Raw genomic sequence first — 11,345 nt, forward strand, 5'->3', positions numbered from 1 at the left:
GTGTGTGTGTGTGTGTTTCTTAGATTACCCTCATGGTATCCGCCTGACTTCAGCGGTCCTGAGCGGGGAGAGGAAGGTCCTTATCGTGTTCATGGCTCCCAGTCAGCAGGACCGCACCCGCTTTGTCAGTGACCTCAGGGAGAGCATTGCTGAGGTGCAGGAGATGGAGAAGTATAGAGTTGAGTGTAAGTACCCTTCCCCTGCTGGCCATTATGGTGAACTGCAACACTGAGCAGGCATGTTGTTCCATGTTGTCATTGTTTGTGTGTGAGACAGAATGACAGTTGGACATGTTAGTGAAGACTCAAGGTTGGATTTGCTAGGGGGGGGGGGTGCCTCTGCTTTTAAAATCCCCCCTTGTGTCATAATTGTTTTATGCCCGGTGGGGTTATGTTTTATCCCTGCCTCTGGTCAGACTGAAGTAACTACAGGGGATATTTCACTTTTAAACGTGTTTTGGGTCATTTTAACGTCTCAGGCTTTTGTGAGCACCCCAGACAGTTTTTAAGTTGCTTGATTCAGTATTTAGATATTTGATATTAATTTTATCAGACACACCCCCTCCTATACAAACCCATTGTAACTTCAAACCATTTTAACCATTGAAAATACCCGTCCTTGGTTCTGGTGACTCATACTGCCCTCCTAGTACCCATGTTTTTTTCATTTTCAAAACTGTTATAAAAAATAAATGAAAAAAGTAATTGGAAAAACACGACCCCCTCACGTATTAGGAGAGCAGTATGAGTCATCAGAACCAAGGACGGGTGCTTTCGATGAATCCATCATGGTTAAAATGTAGTTTGAAGCTACAATGGGTTTGTATAGGAAGGGGCCGTGTCTGATAAAATTAAAATATCGAATATCGATCAAATATCGAAATACTGAATCAAGCAACTTAAAAACTGTCTGGGGTGTTCTGAACAGCCTGAGTAGACTAGACGTTAAAATGACCCCAAACATATTTGAAAGTGAAATATCCCTTTAATTAGTTAAGAAACTTTTTTACAAATCGAATCCTGGGTAGTAGGTACAGGAACATTGCTATCATGTGTGTCTCTCTCGTCATACTTATTTCCAAATTGTCCTTGTCCTGTCTGTGTGTACCCAGCGGAGTTAGAGAAGCAGAAAGGTGTGTTGAGGCCAGGCCTGATTGGAGGTGTGGTTGGAGGATGTGTGGGCGTGAAGGGTGAAGTCGTCAACGGCAGCCTGGGGAGAACCGACAATTCTCTCGACGACAATTACTCAGCCGGGGAGGGACTCAAACGCACGGCACTCAGCTCATCTCTCAGGGACCTATCGGACACAGGTGAGACGAACGGCACGTCAAATATGGTTCATTTCCGTTTCCTGGGTTGCACATGTTAACAGAGGACCTGGCTCAGTTTCCTTCTCTCCTTGCTATCGCTACATCTCGTTCTCCTCCTGTACCTCTAGAGCCCGACCGATGGCAGGTTTTTGGGTCCTATCCAGATTTTGGAGAGTCTTAGACTGACTACTAATGTTTTGACCCACATTTTGTTAGAAATTGCAAAACTAGTTCTTATTCATTTGTTCTGATCAAAACTTAGATTTGATTAAAGTGTCTATTTGAAAACATGTGACTTATAAGCAAACAAATAAACACAACTCACTTTTTGATAGATAAAAAAGTGTTAATAAAACATATATTAAACTTTAATATATGAAAAGAACATTTAACTTAAATTATACAGTGAACAAGAAAACATTTTTCTTTAAAAAAATTAAGAAACCGGGCCACTCGTAAATCAAAGATGGCGGCCATTTATTTCAAGATGGCCACCAGAATACAGATTTTGCATTTCAGCAAATCTTTGCCTATACTTTTGTGATGTCAATCACCAAATCACCAAATAGCACTCTTATCGTATGTTCCTGAATTTTTTTGAAACAGGAGTTAACATTTATAACCATCTAAATTAAAACATATCGGTCTGGCTCTAGTTCAGTCGCAGCTACAGTAGTTCACATGGTTCTTCTCACATAGCGCATAGCTGCACCTATGAAACATGCTGTTCTCTCTGCTCTATTGCTAACCTGACTCTTCCTGGTGGGGTGCTGCAGGGAAACGTGGTCGCAGGAACAGTGTTGGTTCCCTCGACAGTACCATGGAAGTAAGTCCAACCACTTAGACGTGGACCTGTAACCCGTAACCAGTAAACTGACCCGCACGAACCTTTACTAGAGCTATAAACTCAGAGCTGATGCCTTCCTTGGTGTGTGTGTGTGTGTGTGTGTGTGTGTGTGTGTGTGTGTGTGTGTGTGTGTGTGTGTGTGTGTGTGTGTGTGTGTGTGTGTGTGTGTGTGTGTGTTTGCACTGCAGTAACTGTACAGCCTTTGCATGCATGTCTGCTTTCAAAACATTGCCCCGGCATACCAACGTATTTATATCCAGAGTGAAATACCGCTGTGTCCCTTGTGTGATACTGTACTGTACTGTACTGTACTGTACTGTACTGTACTGTACTGTACTGTACTGTACTGTACTGTACTGTACTGTTCCGTTCTGTTCTGTCATGTACTCTGTATTGTACTGTACTCTATTTATTCTGTACTGTACTGTACTGTACTGTACTGTACGACATTCATGGTGACATGGTGGTCTTTCTCCCGCAGGGTTCCATCATTAGCAGTCCACAGCCTCACCAGCGTTACCCGGTGGCCACTGTGGTCCCGGGCTGCTACGGAACAGAAGACTACCGGCCTCACCGCCCCATCCTGAGCCCCGGGACGGGGGTGGGGGGTGGGCCGGGGCAGCAACACACCACTGCTGGGACGGCTGGGGGAGCCTCCAGCAGTGCAGAGAGAACAGGGCCGGGCGGTGGCCCGGCAGGGACCAACAACAACAACAGCGGTTCCTTCCTGGGCTCCTTGTTTGGCAGCAAACGCGCCAAACCCCCGGGGCCCCTTATCCCACCGGGGCCACCCTACCCCGCCCCTGTCCCCCCGCCAACTACAGGAGGGCCCCCGCCTCTGTCCCCTTCATCTCTGTGCCAGTTGGACGGGGGGCCGTCCAAAATCCAGGCCCTTCATGCACAATACTGTCACACGGGCGCCGTGCAGCCACCGCCACCATACTACCACCACCATCGGTACCACGCCCAAAGCGCCCCCCCGTGCACACCTTCGCAGGGCATGGCCTCTCATATCATACAGAGAGGCCCGCTACACTGTCGGCCGGCGCTTGGCCCCCCGCACGCCCAGCACCAGCAGCTGGCCCATCTCTCCCAGCTCTCCCAGCATGGGCTTCCGGGTCGCTACGGCAGTATGGTGGTGGGCTGCCCTCCCCCCCTTTCTCCTCACTCCCAACTCTGCCAGAACCCCCAGTTCAGCCTCTACCACGCACCGCCCATACACTCTGCTACCAGAGGGGGCAGCGCCGGGCCTGGCCCCAAGCCCCCCCTCACCTTGTCTCACTCGCACCCGCACCCGCACGCACACTCCCACACCCACCCCAGGCACGTGTCTACGCCGCACCCCGGCAACCACTCCATCCACCAAACGCACTTCATATTCGGCACGCTGCCCCACCACCAGCCGCACGGCTCCGTCGCTGCCCATCACGCGGCCTCCGTCGGCCCGTATCTGCCCCAGTACCCTCCGCTCTCTTCCATCCCCCCTCCCCCCCCCCCACTCCCCTTTACCCCCCCCTTCCTCCCCCCTTATCCCTCTTACACCTCTCTCCCCTCATCCCATCCTGGTGGGGGCGCAGCAGGTGACGGGAGCTACAGCGACAGGCACCGCGGGCGGCGGCTCCAAGTCCAAACCTATCAACCGGATAAGTACCGTGGTGTGAGCCGCACGTGGGCCCCCCAGAGGGGTGCCAGGTGGGACGACAGGGTGGAGGAGGCTGGTGGCGGGGCCAGGGCGAGGGCGAGGACCAGGTCTGCCAGGACGGACAGCAACGGCAGCAGCGCCAGTGAAAAAAAGAAGAATCGAAACTTACTGCGCCTCTGTTACTTTCACCTCCGCTTCCCGCACATGAAGTTATAGGTGGAGTACGTTCACATCCCAGAAACAAGCAGTCACTGACACATGCTCACACACACCACACCACGCCACACACCACGCCACGCACGCACACACACACACACACACACACACACACACACACACACACACACACACACACACACACACACACACACACACACACACACACACACACACACACACACACACACACACACACACACACACACACACACACACACACACACACACACACACACACACACACACACACACGCACACCAAGGTTATTATAGTTTTGCATACTTCATTATTTTTTAAAGATTTATTTTAATTCGATCAGAGAGCAGGGGAAAGACATACTGTATACACCAAGGTCCAAGTTGGTCTTTATTATTAGATCTTGTGTACATGAGAGCAGAAATTATTTTTGTTCGGCTTCTTCAGACATTGCAGCAGCATAGGTAATAATATTATGTTTTAAAGACAGTAGGCTAATAAATAATAAGGGAATTAAATTACATTAAATTAAATAATGGGCCATCCGGAAAAACGCTGAAGAAGGAAGAAATTTGGCACCCATGTGGTATGCACCCTAACCATTCACCTTAGTTTTAATTTTTATTTTGTTTTGAATTTTTGGTTTGCTAGTTTATTTCCCCCCCTGTTTTTTAAGGCTTAGTTGTTATTACTTTTATTGTAATATGAGTCATTTGGCAGGGGCAAAATATTCAAAAATGAAAATTCAAAAAAGTATTACGTTATACCATCTAAAATACTTTTTCACAGATGAAACTGGAAAACGCTAAAACATTTCATATCCATCCTAAATATCAAGCTTATGTATGAACAAATACATTGTCTTTAATGATTTTAGTGTAGTTTTGTAAACGCAACAATTTTTGCCTCTTCAACTAAAATGTATTTTCACATCTAGTTTTTATTATTGTGTTAGTTTAAGTTAACAATAATAACCTTGAGACACACAAATACACATTCACACACAATCAAAGAAAGTCTAAATAGCCATATACTGTACAGTATATTAAACTGAAATTAAACCTGTGGATATATAACCTTTTTTAAGTGTTTGAAGTCTAGTTGGGTAGATTGTGTGTGCAAGGCTTAAGTCCGAGACTGTTGACACACTCCAACATGTAGTAATGCAGCACTGGAGCAAAGGTAAACCATGAGCGAGGCCAGGTGCCTCTATGTGGATGTTCAAAAGACTAAACCCTCTCAGTACATCCCAGAGGGGCTTTGTAGTGTAAACCGTCATAGAGGATAGTTTTGTCCATTGCAATAATTTACTTGGCTTCATGGTGTCTCCGTTCTTACTTGCAGGGTTGTGCTTTGCTGAAAAGCATCCTTTTCTAATGTAGGCCTAAGACACATTTTGCTCCGTCTTAACCTTTATGACCAGCGAACGGTTTTCTGACAGTTGACTTTAGCTCAATGGTCTTTTACATGTCAACAGTGGCCACCTGGCTTCAGAATGGGAATTTGTGGTAAAGAAAACAAAACAATAATATATTTGAATGTTTCTAAAGCTTATTTTTTTGTTGCTGTTGTATCGATATTATAGTGTACCTGCTCTGAGTATGGATATTGTCCGATAATTGTTTTTTATCAGTGATTCATTATATAAGCTGATGTTCACTTGTATATGATCATAGAAAGTATATGCACATATATTAATTCCCTCTGTTCATCATAATCATCTGAGGGTGTTACGATATGTGTGGTGTGATTTATTTCCATTGTATGATGATTGCATTTGATTTCCTCTCTTTCAAGTATTAGTATTGGTTGTTGAATATAATGATTAAGATTTAGAACTATTTTGGTTCAAAAAGATTTGGGCACCCACAAAATAATCCCTGTCTTTCTGTATTGTTTGAGGGGAAAATGCAACTAAACTGAGGCACATTTTATGAACTGGGGTGAGTTACAAATCCTGATCTCGGTCAATTAATTATTTTTTGCTTTTTTTTATGAGGTCCCAAATAGGAAACATCCTTTTTAACTGGTCATGCAAACAGAGAAATGTCCTGGATTTGTCTTATGAAGCTGACACGGTAAAATGTCCATTTAACCCTGAAAGTGTGTAGGGTTCATTTGGTCATTTGTATACTCACAGAGTTACAAATAGACATATTTAACACAGAGGAATGTACTGTGCGCAGTAGGCATTCAGGACACCTCTGCTCACTTCCTTGCAATCATTTAAAGTCAATCATTGCGTGATATTGACATTATGTCTTTGAATAAAGCACGCTTTAACATGCAGCTTTGTGGTTTTGCACACGTGGTGTCTTAAGTCAGAAATGGCCTTCTTCAAATCCTCCCTCTCCTAATGTATCTACCTTTAAAGATATCTATATATGTTTTCTACTTTGACAGCCTACTGAATGGGCTTCTTGTGAAGGAGCCATAACAAACGTCTCTAGACTGTAAAATGCTACTTCTTTCTCAATCCCTCCAGTGTGTGCTCTCCCTTTGCTAGTGGCAGCACTTTTTGGGGATTGTAAACAGACCACTGTGGTGGTTTAACACCAGTGCCATTGATTGATTACCGGGGTGAAAATGTAATATCTATCCATTAAAGAATGTGTGGGAGAGGACAAAGGAGAGAGCGGCACTTAAGAATGACAAGCCGATAGAACTGAATGAGATGTACTGAATAAAACTGAAATTATACTCCATTGCACAACTGAAGATCAGATCTTTTAGGCAAGCGGCACCGTTGTTCTACAGATTATAAATTAGGCTAAAGAGCCATCAAGGGGGGGGGGGCGCTCGGGTGGTGTACAGTTCCTGCCCATCATGACGGAGACTAGGGGTTTGAACCCTCCGTGGCGCATCTGGCTTGGCCAGGCATTCCAACGAACACAATTAGCTGTCTTTGCAGGAGGGAAGTCGGGAGGGTGGTCTCTGTTGCCGTACTACCGATGACTCCTACAGGTTGGGTCAGGGCACCGGTCAGCAGGGGGGTTAAACTATGAGGAATACAGTGTTCCTCCATGTGTGCTACTGTATGTCCTCCTGGTGAGGCCCCTCACTGGCAGGTGAAATGTCAGAGGGACCATGCGGCTTCAATACAATCCCTAGAAGCAACCAGTTCAAAGACCAACCAATAGGGGTCAGCAGAGACAAGACTACACAAGTGTGTGGGGAAATCACAGAGTTGGCATCATGACTAAATTCATAGAAAAGGATCCAATTTTTTTTAAAAGGATCCCTCAAATCAAAGACACTAAATAAGAGGATTAAGTTAAGATGTTTGGAGAGATTCAGGAATGTAGTGCAAGACGTTTTATGGGGTATATGTTGGCTGGCCTGTTCCTTTATGGTGTCTATTTGACTCTTCTTGCATGAATATATCTGCACTTATTGAATGGATTGTACTGTATAAACCTGAATGTACATATTACACTACACACACAGGGTTATTACTGGTTAATATGGGATAAATGATTCCCATTCTATTTCAGGTGTGTGCATGTGAGTGCCACTAAGTATGTAAATAAGAGAGGGAATTGGATGGGAGATTTGGCCAAACCAATCACAGATTTTTTTCCTCCCTTTTCTTATTTTGTCTTTATTTTAGACTGAAGGTGTGAGAGTGCATTACCGTAATAAAATGTAAGCGTACAAGTGTTTATATGGCAGAGCCGCCAGAGCGCTTTATTGATATTATTTTAAACATAGGATCTTGACATTTTACTTTGTGTATGTAGTGTGTACTGAAAGAATAGAGAACTGAGATGTATTTATTGCTTCTGATAAATTAAAAAGTGTCCTTGCTGTGTAATGATTTGTTGTTTTTGTGTTTATGTAATCTGGGAGATCGAGTTCCTCTTCTCTTTTGAGATGCATTTATTAGTCTTTGCTTCTTGTATTACAAAACCATCACCTTCTGACACTGATCTATTTATAAATTATGACGTAAGATGTGAAAGACTATCTGCAAGCCTGCAAGTGTATCACAAAGGGAGCCAAATGTCCATAATGTGCTACGAGTGTTCAAACATTAGTTATAGTATATAAATGTATAATCCCATACGGCAAGTTAATATTGTAAACAATTTAGATAAGTCTTCATAAAAGGCATGATCATAGCTTATTACAAAATAATATAAAAGCTAATTACAACTGCCAGCATGTGTGTTACCATGCATGTGTACTTCATATCAACAGTACAGTAACAGTATTTGAATACCCAATCTCAAACAATGTTTTATTTCACATTTCGGCATACAATGAAATCCAAATCCAATCCTCTGAGAGGCAAGGTCTCCTAATTACCTGATATATACACACATGACCAGGAATGATCTACTGTATTACCTACACAGTATTGACCAATTAGACCACAAATGAACACATTAGATGAGAAAAGAGCACCTAACGACCAAATAGGAGTACTTTTACAGGCGTCTGAGTGGTGGTGCACTCACCTCGACCAGATGGGGAGCGAATCTAGCAAGGTAATTCAGCATGCAGAGGATCGTCTCAGGCTTTGCCTCACTTGTTTGGCGGTCGCATATTATGTCTCTCATATGGCTTGCCTTTCACCTTAACCACTTGAACTATAATAATAATAATAACCTATTCTGCGGAAAACATTTCGCAAAGATAGCCGGTCTACAAGCGTGCATTGGCTGTTTTCGGTGAAGAGATTTGGTGCTAAAAGGAGCAGGCTTTGAACAGACCCCTGGGGGATTCCGGTAAGGCATACAGTATATGAGTTTAAGTGATTGATTGAATACTTTAATTAGAAATTTGCAGAAAAAGTACAGTAAGTACAGTTTAAATACAAGGTCAACTAAATAGGATTGAAAAGCCCATGAAAGCCTAATGGCTTGTTTCAAGTGGGGTCCCCATGTACTGGGGACCATGAAGTGGTTAAGGGGGTCTGTTTTGACACATTTCACAAAAACTGTGAAATGGGACATTTTGCATACTGAGAACTTTTACTTTTGGTACTTTAAGTATATTTTCATGACAATATTTTTGTACTTGACTCAAGCAAAATCTTGAATATAGGACTTTAACTTGGAACAGAGTGGTATTGTTAATTACTTAGGTAAGAAATCTGAGTACCGTATTATAATATTCTGGGGTGTTGGTGTTCAGTATACTCATCTTCTCTCTTGCTCTCTCTTAGTCACCGGACTTTGTCCAAACATCACGCAAATCGGTACACTTTTTCATAATCCATCCTCACTGGCTAAGATTGACATCTAATGTTTGCAGGAGTGGCTTGTTTTGAACACAATGCCTCAAATCATAAACGCAGCATCCGATTGCCGTGAAACTTTGCACGCACATTCCCACTAGGCCGAGGAAGACATGCCACCCTTTTCACATTGTCCTGAAATAGCGCCACAAGGACGCCGATTTGTGCTACACACATTTTTGGATATTACTCCTACATATTTTGTCCAAACATCACGCAAACCGGTACACATTATCTCTATAGTCATGTGATCAAGACGGATCTGTCCGATCTTTCATATTCTATCCTGATTGGCGAATTTCGAACATTGCTGGCACACAACAACCTACCTGACTTGGCGGAGACCTGTGCTCCGAGGAGCACTTTATCTAGTTATTTATTTTATAGGAAGAAAATAAATGAATGACTTATCATTTAAAAAAAAAAAAAGAAGTAGGCCAATCTGATATCTCTGGATGTACTTGAATGAGACAAACATGGCTCAGCAACCAGTTGTATACTGCAGGAGGAATTCTGCTGTGATGGTCCTATCGAAGAAGTGCCCACCTGAGCTGCTCTTTAGCAGACTGCAATGCCTCGAAGGCTGTCACCTCTGACAAAGGCACATCGTCCCTGCTGCCCCTGAGTGCCACACGGTGAACGACTTGCTGTGGGTCACTCTCCAAGATCACCCCCCCATCTATAATTGCATCCACAGTAAGGAAGAGGCTCTCCATATGGTCCAACAAAGCTCTCTTCTCGACGTTGTTCCTCAACATCTGGCTGAGTGACTTAAATAGACAGTCTAGAACAGCCACCAGCATTAGGTCATTTTCATGTGGACCTCCAATGACATAGAAAAAGAGGTCTGCGTTGCTCTTGCAGACAACTGTGAGGTCCTCCAGTAATGTTATCTCACTATGCATCTGGTGTGTTTTCTTGAAAATGTTCTTCTCAAAGGCCTTCTGTTCCTTCACTGAAGGGTATGTATCATCATAGTACTTTGCATAGAGCCTGTCTCCATCATTATCTAGAATGAGAACTGCTTTAACCACATACCAAGAAGGTTCAGATAACATTGAATACATTTTGCATTGTTTATAAAATAAGTAGCTAGTATTCAGTGGACTGTTGAAATGAAAGGGGTCCCTTCCCTTTTATACAGCTAAAGATCTGACGTGTCACCACTTATATTGAGGATGTATGCCGCTTTGCACAGCCATTGGGCACCAGCCTGTTACTAGAGAAAAGCACCATATATGGTCACATCTGTGGTTGGGATCTTCACATTTAGACATAAAACAGACAGACAGACAGTTACAGAGGTCTCCATATGGGTATAGGGACATAGGCAGACAGACAATCTGACAGACATACAGACAGGGCCGGATTACCCAGAGGCCGTAGGGGGCGAGTGCCCTGGGGCACCAGCCAATGGGGGCAAAAATAAATAAATAATAATAATCTCTTTTTTTTCGTGCGAGTGCACGATTTCGGCCGACCTCCCCCAGCCTCAAGCCATATCTCCGCCCCAGGGAGCAGGGGGGGAGCACTTCAACTTGAGGTCGCCCTGGGGCACCACATAGTGCTAATCCGGCCCTGCATACAGAGAATATCTCAATATATGGGCATAAAGTGGACATAGTCAGACAGACTAGAACCAGGAACCAATGACCGGAACCACCGGCGCCGTGCATGTTTAGTTTCGTATGATCGTTTTGTTTCTTTGGTATGTCCATTTTCTATTCTAACTCGTAGTGCGACTAGCGAGACTAAATTAATTAATTCGCATTGTGTGGGGAACAAAAACAATGCGACGCCAACCGAAACCAACCACCGGAACCACGACTATTTTTTCCTTTTTTCTATACCGGATCACGGCTAGTTTTAGAGCGAATACCAGGCTTTCCTCCGAAGTGGAAAGTCTGGTGATGCGAGGTTAAGTCAGACGGGTAGAACTGGTATTGTACAACCTGAGGCCTAGAGTACCTTGCTGTGTGTGTGGCTGTGGACCCGAGGGAATCCGCAAATCCCCATATATGGAGATCCCCAATCTGGGAACCCATAGTCAAAAAAAAAAACAGCGTCCTCTGCTGTTTTTTACCTTTGAATTTTGCAGTAGCGCATCTCT

The 11,345-nt window shown here is 44.0% G+C and overlaps 2 protein-coding genes across 4 annotated transcripts in view; one reads left to right on the forward strand and one right to left on the reverse strand.

Annotated features, from left to right (window-relative positions):
- iqsec2b (IQ motif and Sec7 domain ArfGEF 2b) overlaps positions 1-7,810 on the forward strand; it is a 54,626-nt gene extending 46,816 nt beyond the window's left edge. For 2 of the 3 annotated variants that reach the window (XM_080444944.1, XM_080444945.1), the window contains exons 11-14: positions 24-185; positions 1,112-1,309; positions 2,086-2,135; positions 2,638-7,810. In XM_080444944.1, coding sequence (XP_080301070.1) covers positions 24-185; positions 1,112-1,309; positions 2,086-2,135; positions 2,638-4,014 — 1,787 coding nt within the window. In that variant the 3' untranslated portion in view covers positions 4,015-7,810. The remainder of the gene's footprint in view (positions 1-23; positions 186-1,111; positions 1,310-2,085; positions 2,136-2,637) is intronic. The other variant, XM_080444946.1, reaches the window with a different exon arrangement.
- Positions 7,811-9,762: 1,952 nt separating this feature from the next.
- On the reverse strand, positions 9,763-10,302 carry LOC308097387 (coatomer subunit zeta-1-like; the record flags this gene model as incomplete). The annotated part of the gene is made up of 1 exon (XM_080445143.1): positions 9,763-10,302. The coding sequence occupies one exon, from the start codon at positions 10,300-10,302 to the stop codon at positions 9,763-9,765; it is 540 nt and encodes a 179-aa protein (XP_080301269.1).
- Between the last annotated feature and the right edge of the window lie 1,043 nt (positions 10,303-11,345).

This window comes from Gymnoscopelus braueri (assembly GCF_963280865.1).
Source record: "Gymnoscopelus braueri genome assembly, chromosome: 12".
In the NCBI taxonomy this organism is placed as follows: Eukaryota; Metazoa; Chordata; class Actinopteri; order Myctophiformes; family Myctophidae; genus Gymnoscopelus; species Gymnoscopelus braueri.